Source organism: Erithacus rubecula (assembly GCF_903797595.1).
Source record: "Erithacus rubecula genome assembly, chromosome: 14".
NCBI lineage: Eukaryota > Metazoa > Chordata > Aves > Passeriformes > Muscicapidae > Erithacus > Erithacus rubecula.
The window spans coordinates 17,989,927-18,003,771 of record NC_136666.1 but is presented as its reverse complement, the minus strand read 5'-3'; the positions used below and the strand labels follow the sequence as shown (position 1 = coordinate 18,003,771).

At 52.6% G+C, this 13,845-nt stretch overlaps 1 protein-coding gene and 1 long non-coding RNA gene across 5 annotated transcripts in view; both read right to left on the bottom strand.

Annotated features, from left to right (window-relative positions):
• Positions 1–1,439: 1,439 nt before the first annotated feature.
• On the bottom strand, positions 1,440–2,194 carry LOC306807742. 3 transcript variants are annotated; one of them, XR_013775802.1, is made up of 3 exons: positions 2,172–2,194; positions 1,725–2,019; positions 1,440–1,623 (listed from the first exon to the last, which is right to left on the bottom strand). It is a non-coding gene; the product is annotated as an uncharacterized lncRNA (long non-coding RNA). The 3 variants fall into 3 exon arrangements; XR_013775804.1 differs by lacking the exon at positions 2,172–2,194 and adding an exon at positions 2,044–2,114 and having other exon boundaries at positions 1,725–1,955; XR_013775803.1 differs by lacking the exons at positions 1,725–2,019; positions 2,172–2,194 and adding an exon at positions 2,035–2,139.
• A 2,328-nt stretch (positions 2,195–4,522) lies between these two features.
• SMAD3 (SMAD family member 3) overlaps positions 4,523–13,845 on the bottom strand; it is a 64,390-nt gene continuing 55,067 nt past the window's right edge. For both annotated transcript variants that reach the window (XM_079317747.1, XM_079317746.1), the window contains exons 6-9: positions 12,355–12,567; positions 10,172–10,309; positions 7,088–7,232; positions 4,523–5,747 (exon numbers count right to left, since the gene is read on the bottom strand). In XM_079317747.1, coding sequence (XP_079173873.1) covers positions 5,624–5,747; positions 7,088–7,232; positions 10,172–10,309; positions 12,355–12,567 — 620 coding nt within the window. In that variant the 3' untranslated portion in view covers positions 4,523–5,623. The remainder of the gene's footprint in view (positions 5,748–7,087; positions 7,233–10,171; positions 10,310–12,354; positions 12,568–13,845) is intronic.

Genomic DNA, 13,845 nt, shown 5'->3' with positions numbered 1-13,845 from the left:
GTTTCTCTTTGTGCAGCAACAACAAAGGAATTCCCTGTTGGTTTCCACAGAGCCCCAGCGCGGTTCGGGTGGAGTGACAGCCCCAGCTGTGACACCCGCTCCAGGTGGGAGCTCCGCGCAGAGCTGTGGCTGCCGCAGCTTCCAGCCTGGGCTGCATTCCCACTGTTCCCAGTGTTCCCAGTGTTCCCAGTCAGGCACAGACTCCTGCCCAGCTCTGTCTGAGCCCCACGTTCCAGCAATGGCAGCTCAGCTCACTCTGCTTTGCTGAGGCTCTGGGAGTTTGAATCCCCCCGTTCCCCGCGGGACTGGGACACGGGGAGGGAGGTGAGAACCAGCAGAGCCCCAGCACGTGGCTGAAACCCGAGTGGAAAAAGCGTTCTGGTAAATCCTGTCAGGAAAAACAACCAACAGCGGAGAATTCCGGGGAAAGCCCCGGGGGCCGTGAGGAGTCACAGCGCGGATCGCGGCGCTGGGCTGCTCCAGGGAGGGGCAGGGAGTGCCGGGGTGTGGCACCTGCCCCGCCCTGCCCCGCCCTGCCCCGCCCTGCCCGCGGGATCCGGACACGGCACAGGCACCAGCGGCTCGGCACGGAGGGAGGGAGGGAGGGAGGGAGGGACGGCCGCGATCTCTGCTCCTCACGGCTCTCCCCGCGATTCACTGGCTGGACGCGCGGCTGCAGCACGGAATGGCAGCTCCCCATGGAGACACGGCAGGAACCCGGGCTCTGCTCATGGCAGGACACTGAGCGCTGAAAACGCTCCTCTGCAGCTCCTCAATCCCCTGAGCTGAAAACACCTCCCCAATTTCCTGAGCTGGTACCAGCTCCCCAATTCAATCCTCTGAGCTGGTACCAGCTCCCCAATTTCCTGAGCTGGTATCAGCTCCCCAATTCAATCCCCTGAGCTGATATCAGCTCCCCAATTCAATCCCCCTGAGCTGATATCAGCTCCCCAATTTCCTGAGCTGGTATCAGCTCCCCAGTTCAGTCCCCTGAGCTGATATCAGCTCCCCAATTTCCTGAGCTGGTACCAGCTCCCCAGTTCAGTCCCCAGTGCTGAATGCAGCTCCCCAGTTTTCCCAGCCCAGGTGGAATTCCTGGTGGAATTCCAGTGGCAGTTTGAACACGTGAATGCTCCGCTGTCTCTGACTTCTCCAGCAATGGGACAGTAAATCCTTGGAGCACAGAACTCCACTTCTACTCACCATCGAGTCCCATTAGTTGAAAGAACTAAATGCAATTTTAAAATTATTTTCTAGATATTTGACTTTAAATTCTTGAACAAATTGTCCCAGCTGTAAACAGAAGGAGGGTCTCACCTGTCACTGAGCTCTTGTGTGCTTTACTGGCTGTGTCCCAATTACCTGCCATGGCAACCCCCCAAACTGTCAATCTGTGTCCTTAAATACATCCCTCCTACTGCCTGATTTGCTCACGAGCCTCAGTTTTCAAATCAAAGTTTATTAAAATGTCAAAAACAGACCTTACAGTTCCACATGGAAAGGGAGGGTGTACATGGGACAGGCCTCGAGTAACAAACAGGAAAGCAGGAGGAGGCACAGCTGGGCAGGGATGGAGAGCCAGGGGGAGGAACAAAAACCCAGACCAGAAACTGCTCCTGGATCCTTCAGCACAGAGCTGAGTGCAGCAAAAAACAGCACAGAGCTGAGTGTGCAGCACAAAAACAGCTCCTGGTTCCATCAGCACAGAGCTGAGTGCAGCACACAAACAGCACAGAGCTGGGAGTGCAGCACAAAAACAGCTCCTGGATCCTTCAGCACAGAGCTGAGTGCAGCACACAAACAGCACAGAGCTGAGTGCAGCACACAAACAGCCCCTGGTTCCATCAGCACAGAGCTGGGACTGCAGCACACAAACAGCACAGAGCTGAGTGCAGCACACAAACAGCTCCTGGATCCATCAGCACAGAGCTGGGAGTGCAGCACACAAACAGCCCCTGGTTCCATCAGCACAGAGCTGAGTGCAGCACACAAACAGCCCCTGGTTCCATCAGCACAGAGCTGAGTGCAGCACACAAACAGCACAGAGCTGGGAGTGCAGCACACAAACAGCACAGAGCTGGGAGTGCAGCACACAAACAGCACAGAGCTGAGTGCAGCAAAAAACAGCACAGAGCTGGGAGTGCAGCACACACTGAGTGTGCAGCACACACTGAGGGGCTGCAGCCAGCAGGAGGAACTCACCTCAGTGGAGGGAGCAGAGGGTGGCCCAGGCAGCTCTGGAAGGGGCAGGGTTTGGTTTTTCAAGCCTCATCAAACCCTGAGGAGCAGCAAGTCCCCATCTGGGACCGTGGCTCCTGAGGGCTCAGGGGACTTTGTGCTCAGCTCAGCTCTCACATCACAAACTCCTCATTTCCAGCAATCATCAGCAAGGAGCAGATGGGAGGTTTAATATTCTGAGTCCTTAACTTACCCTTCTGCTAAAATTTAAATACTGGTTTAATCTGGAGAAAGACACATAAATACAAAAGCAGGTAGATAATAACAAACATGGAATGCTCAGGCCTGGTTCTCAGCCCAGCCATGAATTCCATCCTGCTGCCCCTGCAGTGCCAGGGAGCAGGAGAGCTGTGATGGGGCTGAAATCTGCCCTGGGCTGGGCTCTTCCTGCTTTTCCACTGGGAGCAGCTCAAGGCACAGGTGTCACCACTTGTGCTGAGTCCTGAACATCCCTCACCCCACAGGGAGGAGACTGGGAGGAACTCAGAGCTCCAGGGAAAAGCCTCGTGATGGGATTTCTCCATCTCTGTGCATATGCACACTGATTGCTGAGATTAAATCAAATGGACAGCACTGGATTACTCCTAACAAAATACAACCTGCAGCTCAGGACATGACCAATGAACATCAGCACAGGGCCTGGCTGTCCTCTGCCAGCAGCCACACCAAGGCAAGGGTCACACTCCTGCTGCTGACCCTGGAGAACAAAAATGGGTGAAACCCTGGTGGAACAAGAGGATATCCCAGGCTGGAGCTGCAGCAGTCTGAGCCAGGGCAAGGCTGCTGCCATCCCTTGGAGCTGCCCCCCAAAGCTTTCATCAGGTTCTAGGAGCAGCAGGCCAAGCCTCCCGTGCTGGCCCAGGGCCTGCCCGAGGTCACTGCAGAGCCTCAGAGCTCCCCTGGCTCACTGAGCACCAAAGGGCAGAGAGGAAATGAAGGCTGGAGAGGAGAAAATCTCCCCTGTGGCTCACTGACTGCTGGGCCAGCTCACCTTCTCCACTGCAGAGGGATGGGGAGGGGAGATTGACCAAAGTTTTTATGCATCATCTGAATCCTGGGTTTCAAAAGGCCTCAATTAATAATGGTCAGCAATTAATTATCTTTTAGCAAGGAGCTGCAGCTCTGCTTCCCAGAGGAAATCCAGGTTGGTTGAGGAAGTGACTCTGTGTGCAAATTTCATAATAAAGTTGGGATTAACTCCCACTGGTGGCCCCTGGATCAGCTGGGCTCCTGCTCACCCCCATCCCTGCCTCTGGAACCTCACATGTCATTTTTATGGTTAATGCAGGAGGCACCAGAGTTCAATTTCCTCTGTTGTTATGAGGACAACAACATTTGTCACCAAAATAAGCAAAGAAGACACTCATGGAGGAAACCCAGGGCAATTTTACAGAGCAGAGTTGGAACAGCCAAAAGTGAAATATTTATATAAAATTCAGGACAGATTTTTCTTTACAGCTGTGTTAGAAACCTGGATCTGAAGCAATGCTGAACCAATCCATGGTGACAACAGACCTGCTTTGTAAATGACCCCAAGAAATCTCTTTTATACAGATCTCTTCTTGCCCCAGTGTGTGCAGATCAGACACACTGTAAAATCAACAAACCAAACACCCTGCACAGAACAGCTCCAGTCCAGCCTCAGCCAGGATGTTCCAAAGTCCTGTGGCAAATCCACCACTGAGTCTTCCCAAGCATTTGCACTTCAGGTGTTCAAGCAAGGCAATTCCTTGTTTCTGGAAGGAAACTCCCCACACCATCCCTCCTCTGCATTCCAAGCAGCAGCCTCTGGGATCTGTTCTGGTGCCATCAGGTCCCCTCAGCTCCAGAGTTTGGGGTTTGGTCTCAGAAGAATGAGCAGCTGGAAAAGGAGGTGCCTGGAAATTCCTGGAGGGTGTTTGACCCAATCAGGGCACTCCCACAGAGGTCTGCAGGACCAAAGCTTTACCAAAACCATCCTCAAGTCCATCCCAGTCAGTCCTTCCCACAGTCACATCCAGCTTGTCTTTCATAGATTAAAAAAAAAACAAGAAAAAAAGAGATTTCCATAGGAAACTGATTATCACTTTCTCCCCTCCCCCTCTAATATTTTGGCACAAATGCATAAGATATTCACTGCAGATATAAAGAAACAGATAATTGGACAGCACTGACAAAGTTATGAGACTTATTTGGCAAATGTGAACCATAAAAACAAGTGCTAAGGGTTTTTTTTCCAGTTGTGGAATTTGTTTGCCATGACAGTTGCTGCAGGGATAAAAAATATTAAACAGTCTGGAGCATGTATGTTTAAAATGAACATTTTATAATACAGTAAATACACACTCTGCTGATTTCTCCAGGCAAAAACACATCTTAGAGCATTTCCATCAGCTGGAACAAGTTCCACACAGAGGGCTGCTTGTGTCTGACATGTCCTGGTGCTGCATGTGACAGCACAGGGTCCCCTCAGGGCAGGACACAGCCAGGGCTGGGCACTGGGCACAGCCAGCCCAGAGCTGCTGCAGAGACAGAGCAGCTGCTCAGGCAGGAGCCTCATCCCTCTGGGAGCAGCTCCAGGCAGCAATGGCTGCAGCAGCACCAGGGGAGCCTCAAGCTGCTCCTGAATCCAGGCTGAGCCAGGAGGGAATCACCCCTCAGGCACCAGGCACAGCTCTGCTCCCTGCTGGGAGTGCAGTGGGGGAGCTCCTTCCTTCTGGGAACACTCCTGGGGGAATTGGTTCCTTTGGGTGTTTGAAAAGCTCCTTCCCCTGCTGCTGCAGAGCCCCGTGGATCAGCTGGGTGCTGAAGGGATGCACGAGCAGGAGCCATCCTGGAGTCTGCTCTTCCCATCCTGGAGTCTGCTCTTCCCATCCTGGAGTCTGCTCTTCCCATCCTGGAGTCTCTGCTGTTCCCATCCTGCAGTCCCACAGGCTCTGCTGTTCCCATCCTGCAGTCCCACAGGCTCTGCTGTTCCCATGCTGCAGTCCCACAGGCTCTGCTGTTCCCATGCTGCAGTCCCACAGGCTCTGCTGTTCCTGGGATGCTGCAGGAGCCCGGGGTTGTGTGAGGGGAGGGAGGTTTCCTGGGAGCTGGGATGGCTCCTGAGTGCTCACAGAGCCCAGAGCCAGGCTGGCACTGCCTGCTCTCCACTGAAACAAGTCCAGCTCTTCATCCTCACCAACTCCTGCTCCAAATTCCAACTGCAGAGCATCCCCACCGAAGTGCCAACAGTTTCAGTGGAAGTGGCTGAAACGGGTATTTAACAACAACAACAAAACAAAGAAAACCCACTTCTGTTTTGTTTCTGAAGCAGGTTTTTTCTCATTGCTTGAATAACTGGGGAGTTGGTTACTATGCCTTTGCTAAGGGTGCTGCAGTCTGTGCCTGGCCCAGCAGCTGTTCCTTAGGAGACGCTGGAGCAGCGGATGCTGGGGGAGCCCATCTGGGTCAGGACCTTGTCCAGCCACTGCAGGGGCCCGTTGAGGTGCAGCTCAATCCAGCAGGGAGTGCTGGTCACAGTCTGCCTCCTGCCAGGGGAGAGACAGCACACAGCACCATGTCACCACACAAAGCACAAATTCCAAGGTTTCCCAGCTCCTGAGCCTTCCTGCTCACACAACCATCTGGCCAAAGCAATGTCTCTGCTCTGGAACAGCCTCTGGCCTGTGCTGCTGATTTCTCAGAAAAACCCACCTTGTCCCTTCATATTTGTTATGATCCCACAGCAGCAACTTGCTATTTGCTGCTCAGATTCCTGGGGACAGGCAGCTGATTCCTGAAGGGACAGGAAGGTGTTGATCTAATCCATTTTCCCTTGCAGACCTTTCCTATTAGACAGCAAGGCCTGTGCTCACCAAGAGTGTTCTGCCTCCATCCCTGCCTTTCCCCAGTCAGGCTCTCTGCAGCTCATTAGGGCCTGGCTGGGAGCCAGCCCAGAGCTGCTCTGGCTCCAGCTCAGGATCATTTCAAAACAAAATGGACTCCAAACATCTGGAGAAATGAGGAGAGTGGCAGAGCAGCGTGCAGGGCCTGCCTCCACCTGGGATCAGGCATCTCCCTGTCCTGCACAGCCCTGGAATGGCAGCACAGCTTTAAAGGGTGCACAGTCAAATATTGCCACATCACTCTGGGCTTGAACCCTCCCCAGCTCTCAGATAATAACACCCATTTGCCCCTGAATTTCATTTTCCCTGCTTGTGCCATCCATCCCTGATTGCTGTCCCTTGGATGTTTGCTCACCAGAGAGCAAAGCCATGGAATACCCTATTCCCACAGCATCTCCTGTGTCTTTGTGGGATCAGAGTAACCACACCATCCATCCCACACACCAGACCTCCTGCATCTCCTTTTCAGCTTCAGTATCCACTAAGAAAAACAGTGATCCTGCTGTTCCCACATTCTCCCACTTGAAGGACCCCTGTAGGATCAGACCCTGCAGGCTCAGAGCTGTTCAGGATCAGACCCTGCAGGCTCAGAGCTATGCAGGATCAGAGCTGTACAGGATCAGAGCCTGCAGGATCAGAGCTATGCAGGATCAGAGCTGTTCAGGATCAGACCCTGCAGGATCAGAGCTATGCAGGATCAGAGCTGTTCAGGATCAGACCCTGCAGGCTCAGAGCTGTTCAGGATCAGAGCTGTGCAGTACCATCCCCTCAGGATCAGACTCTGCAGGATCAGAGCCTGCAGGATCAGAGCTGTTCAGGATCAGAGCCTGCAGGATCAGAGCCTGCAGGATCAGAGCTGTGCAGTACCATCCCCTCAGGATCAGAGCCTGCAGGATCAGAGCCTGCAGGATCAGAGCTGTGCAGTACCATCCCCTCAGTACCATCCCCTGCAGTAGCAGCCCAGGAGCAGAGGCAGCCCCCACCTGTACTCGGCGCCCCAGCCCTTGACGAAGCTCATGCGGATGGTGCACATGCGGGTCAGCTGGTAGACGGCCTCGAAGCCCTGGTTCACCGACTGTGCCAGCAGCGCTGCAAACTCCTGGTTGTTAAAGATCTTCAGGTTACAGCCTGGGGGAAAGCACAAGGACAGGCATTGGCCTGATGGCATTGAGAGTCCTGGTTTCTGCAGAGGAACTCCCCTATCCTCAGAGCCCAGAGACAGGAACTGAGGCTGCCACATTTTCACAGGAAGGAGGAAAATGAGGGAATTCTGAATGCTGGAGCCCCCCAGCAGATTGTGACTGGAGAGACCAGGCTTGGGATCCTCCTGTGGAACCTCCTTCCCTCTCCTGGACACTATTTCCTTCCTATAGTAATTGAAAGCCTGACCATGACTGAACACTCAGCAGCAGAGATCCCTGCAGGGGAGCAGTGCACAGGAAAACCAGGAGCTCCTGGTGCTGCACTGGCTCAGAGCCTGTCACAGAATGGGAAATTCTCAAGGGAAACCACTCTGACACAGCAGGGAGCAGCTCTGAGGGTTAAAGAGGCTGCCAGGGCTGCAACTGATAAAATCCTCTCCAGTTTCACTGTCATGTGCCAAAACACTTTTCCCCCTGATGTTTAGCCCCAGCTAAACAACTGAGAACAACTTATTCAACTGTTCTTAGGTTGGAAAAGTGAAATGCAATAACATCCTTCACAGTTTAGATCAATAAATAAATGCCCTACTCTTTTAAAAAGTGTTGCTACATTTGCTTTCTCCCAGATAACCATAAACAAGTTAAACTCTGAAAGCAGGCACTGAGCTAAGGCTCATTGGGGATTACACAACATTTGGAGTGGGATGAACTGTGTTTTGCTCAAAATCACTTGTGAGCCTCCTCTCCTGGGCTGGACTCCTGTGGTGTGGAGCAGCTGCAGGAGTTGGAGGGGCTGAGCTCAGGGAAGCAGGAATGAGCTGCAGGAGGATCCAGGGCTGGATCCCAGCCCTTGGGAGCAGGTTATCCATGGGGAAGAGTGGCAATGACTCCATCCTGCCAACAAGGCAAGGAAAAACTGCTTCAGACCCAGCAAGGATTTGAAGAAGAGGCTGTGGCAAAAGTGGGGAGAGCTGGTATCCAAAAACTGCCTGAGCTGGTCCTGAGAGGAAATGTGGCTTTTCATGGCTGCAGATGCTGACTCCAGCCAGGCTGGCCTCCTGTGATGTGGTGGAGAATTAAAGTCATAATTTGCAGCACTGGCAGCTGCATCTGAGAAAGGAAACCCATTAGGATGGGCCAGAGCTTGGAGAACATGGATCTCCTCTCAAAAGAAAAGAATTCAAATATTTTTAAACAAAGAAGGTCAGTTTTTAAATATATACAGGCTTTTAAAAGTAAGAATGTCAGCTTGTGTAAGCTTAGCTAAATAACCAAATTCCATTTCAAACAGCATCTCCTCTCTTACCAGCTTTTTGCATTTATCTAACAAAAAAAGCCTTTTCCTCCCAGATAGATGAAATAAATTATCTTGTAATTATTCAGCAAAAACTTTAGACTGTAACCAGAACAATGAGGTCTCTGCAAATGTGATTTCTTTAGAACAAACTAATTCACACAGGGGAGGGAGGGGATTTTACTAGAGACCAGAAGAAAAGGAACAATTTTAATCTGTTATGGGTGAATCTAAATTAAAGAGAAATTTCTCACCACTACTCAGAGGCACAAACAAAACTATCAACGTATCTATGAGATAATTACAATACAACAATGGGCTGAGAAAACACTGGAGGAACAAGATTCTGATTCTTAGAGCAGATTCTGCTCTAAGCTGTGCTTAGAAACTCTTCTGTTGGATGTGCAGCACCTCCATCCTTCAGGCTATAAAAATGACCTGCTGGAATTGTCAAGTGGCTGCTGAAAGAATAAAATAGATTTATTTTTTTTTTACCTGAGGCTGTGGAAAAGGCTTCCAAAATGGAATGACAGAATTGGGATTATAGGTGTGTAGTTTAAATAGAGGTGTGTAGTGTTACATGGTGGAAAGCTCAGAATTTTGGTTTTAGGATATAGTAAAATATATAAAGTAAAATGGAGGTTTTTAGGGCAGAGGCTTAGTCCTTCTTTACCTCCTTCATGGCTTGAGGTGATTTTGTGGCATTGCAGGCCACAGGTGTTGGTTATTGGGTTAAAAGTAAAAATAATTTAGGTGGACAGTTTACCCTTAAAAGGCCTTGTAGAGAGAGAGAGAGATAAATCTCCATTTTAACTTGTTAGCTAGCAGTGCTGAATAATCACTATAATATAGATAATTAACAAACACCAAATACTGTCACTGGAGCACTGAATCCTGACTGGGGCAGAAAAAAGAAATAAAAATGTGACACCAACCTGAGCCATTCTATGATTTTCTAGGATCTGGAGATGGCCACAGGCACCCCCAGAGCTGTCCTGTGTCAGTGTCCCCTCACCCTGGGCTGTCCCTGTCCCTGTCCCTCACCCCATGGCTGTCCCCTGTCCCTGTCCCTGTCCCCTCACCCTGGGCTGTCCCTGTCCCTCACCCCATGGCTGTCCCCCATCCCTGTCCCCTGTCCCTTGTCCCCTCAGCCCATGGCTGTCTCCTGTCCCCTGTCCCTGCTCCCTGTCCCCTCACCCTGGGCTGTCCCCCGTCCCCGTCCCTGTCCCCTGTCCCTCACCCCATGGCTTTCCCCTGTCCCCTGTCCCCTGTCCCTGTCCCCTCACCCTGGGCTGTCCCCTGTCCCTGTCCCCTCAGCCCATGGCTGTCCCCCTGTCCCCATCCCGGTCCCCCATCCCTGTCCCCTCATCCCATGGCTGTCCCCTGTCCCCATCCCCTGTCCCTGTCCCCTCACCCCATGGCTGTCCCCTGTCCCCATCCCCTGTCCCTGTCCCCTCACCCTATGGCTGTCCCCTGTCCCCATCCCCTGTCCCTGTCCCCTCACCCCATGGCTGTCCCCTGTCCCCATCCCCTGTCCCTGTCCCCTCACCCCATGGCTGTCCCCTGTCCCCATCCCCTGTCCCTGTCCCCTCACCCCATGGCTGTCCCCCATCCCCTGTCCCGTCCCTCACCTGGCGGGATCTTGCAGACGGTGGCCGGGTGCCAGCCGTAGCGCTGGTTGCAGTTCGGGGACTGCACGAAGATGGCGCTGTCGCTGAGGCACTCGGCGAACACCTCCCCGCCGATGTAGTACAGCCTCACCCCGCGGCCTGCACAGACACCCGGGTCAGACACAGCTCCGGGCGGGGGGACAGGGGAGAGGGAGCCTGAGGGGAAACAGCGGGAAAAGGGAACGGGGAGGGAGCCCTGAGGGGAAACAGCGGGAAAAGGGAATGGGGGAGAGAGGGAGCCTGAGGGGAAACAGCGGGAAAAGGGAATGGGGGAGAGAGGGAGCCTGAGGGGGAACAGAGGGAAAAGGGAATGGGGGAGAGAGGGAGCCTGAGGGGGAACAGCGGGAAAAGGGAATGGGGGAGAGAGGGAGCCCTGAGGGGAAACAGCGGGAAAAGGGAACGGGGAGAGAGGGAGCCTGAGGGGGAACAGCGGGGAGGGGGACAGGGAGAGAGGGAGCCTGAGGGGGAACAGCGGGAAAAGGGAACGGGGGAGAGAGGGAGCCCTGAGGGGAAACAGCGGGGAAAAGGGATAACAAGGGGTGGGAGGGAGCCCTGAGGGGAAAACACCAGGAGAAATTGATAAAGGGATTGGGAGGGATCCCTGAGGGGAAAACATCGGGGAAAAAGGGAATAGGGGTGGGTGGGATCCCTGAGGGGAGAAAATTTGCCCCGGGGGTTGGGATAGATCCCTCAGGGGGAGAGATGCCTCAGGGGGTAAAACACCGGGAAAAACTGGTACAGGGGAAGGGAGGGATCCCTCAGGGGAGAAAACCACTGGGCAGAGCTGCCATGGATTGGGATGGATCCCTCAGGGGTAAAGCACTGGGAAGAGCTGCCATGGATTGGGATGGATCCCTTGAGGGTAAAGCACTGGGAAGAGCTGCCATGGATTGGGATGGATCCCTTGGGGGTAAAGCACTGCAATAAACTGCTCCAGGGGCAGCTGAGTGAGGGAGCCAAGGACACCAATTCCAGCTGGAATTGTCCCTCCAAACCCATCCCTCCAAACACAGCACACTGGTATTGTCCATGTGCATGTTCTATTAGTTAACACAGAAAATAAATCATCATTTCTTCTCAAAGTCATCCCAGCTGGACACAACTGTTTGGGAATTTACTCCATGATTTAGAATGAAATTCCAATTCCAAATCCTTGCCTTTTCTTTTGCTGGAGATGACTTTGTGTACAAGGACATACATTGCCCATAGGTGTTTACACAAATCATTAAAATCTCAGTTAATAAAGGAACAAAGTTGAAGAATAAATTTTGTTGCTCAAATAAACATTTGATGTGGTCTCACATTCTTGTTTGAATGTGTTGCTTTCATCCTTCCACAGAACAGAAGGAGTCTGCTGCATTTAAAATCTAATTTCTGAATCTTGGTGGGTTTGGGGGATTGGAATATAATAATCTTCAAAACAAGTGAGGAAAGATCCTCCTGTGCAAGAGGGAGGATTCTCCTATTGCTCAGGAAAGGGGAGCAAAATCAGGACGAAAATCAAGTTCATTTTTGATGAACTGAAAACAAATTGGCTGGGACCTTGCAGGAAGAGTGGAAATTGAGATGACAATCAAGGAAATCATTTATAAAAGGTCAGTCAGAAAATAAAGCAGGAGGGAAAAGGAACACAGAGAATCATCCCTGACATCCCTGCAGACACAGATGTGCCAAGCGGTGTGAGTGGCATGGCATGCAGCACGTTTGTACTGGGACTGTGTGACAGACACAGGCAGCAGGGCTGCAGGGGCAGGGATGCACAGCACTGCACTGCACAGCACTGCAGCCCAGGGCTGGCAGGGCTGCAGGGACAGGGATGCACAGCAATGCACTGCACAGCACTGCAGCCCAGGGCTGGCAGGGCTGCAGGGGCAGGGATGCACAGCACTGCAGCCCAGGGCTGGCAGGGCTGCAGGGACAGGGATGCACAGCACTGCAGCCCCAGGGCTGCAGGGGCAGGGATGCACAGCACTGCACTGCACAGCACTGCAGCCCAGGGCTGGCAGGGCAGGGCTGGCAGGGCAGGGCTGGCAGTGCTGCAGGGGCAGGGATGCACAGTACTGCAGCCCAGGGCTGCAGGGACAGGGATGCACAGCACTGCAGCCCAGGGCTGACAGGCAGGGCTGGCAGGGTGTGACAGTCACCGATGTGGCGCCGGGTCAGCTCCACGGCCGCGTTCCTGTTGACGTTGGACAGCAGCCCCAGGCAGAAGCGCTCTGAGTTGGAGGGGTCAGTGAAACCATCCACGGTCATGGAGGGCTGCGAGGCGTGGAAAGTCTCCCCCACCCTCTGGTTCAGCTCGTAGTAGGATATGGAGCACCAGAATGCTGGCTCACAATAGGTCACAGGCTGCAGATCTGCACCAAAGCAAAGCCAAGTCAGCCAGCAAGGCAAAGGGAGATGAAAAATGTAAAAAGAAAACAGACTCAGCTGGTTTGGGATATCGTGCTGCTTCATTCCTCAGGCTCACTTCAACCAAAGTTTCATTTTAATGGAGCACAGCAAGGTGACATCACCCCTGGAGCGTCTGGCACGTGGAGCAATCACAAATAGTCAAAGGCATTACTCACAGTGGGGTGTCACTGAGCAGCCTCACACTTGGGGGAAATGAAATAAATAAACTCAACTTTACCATGAAATGTGGGGCCACTCTTAGGCAGCCAGTTCCCCAAAGGGACAAAGAAAAGGAAGGAGCAGAAAATCTTGGAAAGAACAAAGCACAAAGCTGCTGTTGATAGCACAGGTGTGCTGCACCCTAAATCTGTGCACTTCCAACCAGAAAATCCAATTTTCCTTCTCACTCACCCTGCTGTGACCTCTCTGGCACTGGTGAAACCAGTAGAGTCTGAAATATGCCCCAAACTGCCTTTAACCCAAGCATCAAAGTGATTTAAAAGCTTTCTCCCAGTGCACTGGATCTCAAACCATCACAGGAAAATCCATTTTCCCAGCAGGTGAATGCTCAGCTCCTCCCTGGGCTCCTGCTTTGCCTCATGGACTGAAGCCAAGGGGCTGAAGCTGGGGAGCCTCAGGAAGGCAGGGTGGGCACTCCAACAGCACTGAGTGATTTCCCTGCTGCCACTGGAGCCCAGGAGACTCCAGCAGAGCAAGGCTCAAGTGAGATTTCCTGGGAATGCAGCACAAGGAGGTGCCCAGCCCTGCTGAGAGCCAAGCTGAGCCAATCCCTAAGTGCTGCTCCCCACATCCACTGCAGGAGAAGAATTCCAGCCCTCCCCTCAATTTATCACTTCATCCCCATTCAAATGGTGCTTAAAGACAGAACAGAAGAGCTCCCATCTTAACATCAAGCAGCAAACCCAGCTTTTTCCACAGGCTTTCCCAGCTGTTGCTCCTGCAGGGCTTAGGAGAATGTGGGGCTTAAGAGATCAACTCCAAAAAGATGCAAGACAGGTTTTCACCAGCCCAGCCTCCTCTCACACTGACCAGGGACTCTGCAGAGCTTTGGGAGCTTTTCTCACCTGTACCTGTTGCTCCATAACCTTGAGGCACAGGTTGGAGCAGCCCAAAGACACACTGGCTTCTCTGCACTGCTGGAAGAGTTCCCAAAGTAGCCAATCATCAGGAAAATCACTTTGGTTTCTACTTTGTTACAAACTTTGCTGACAAAAAATAAG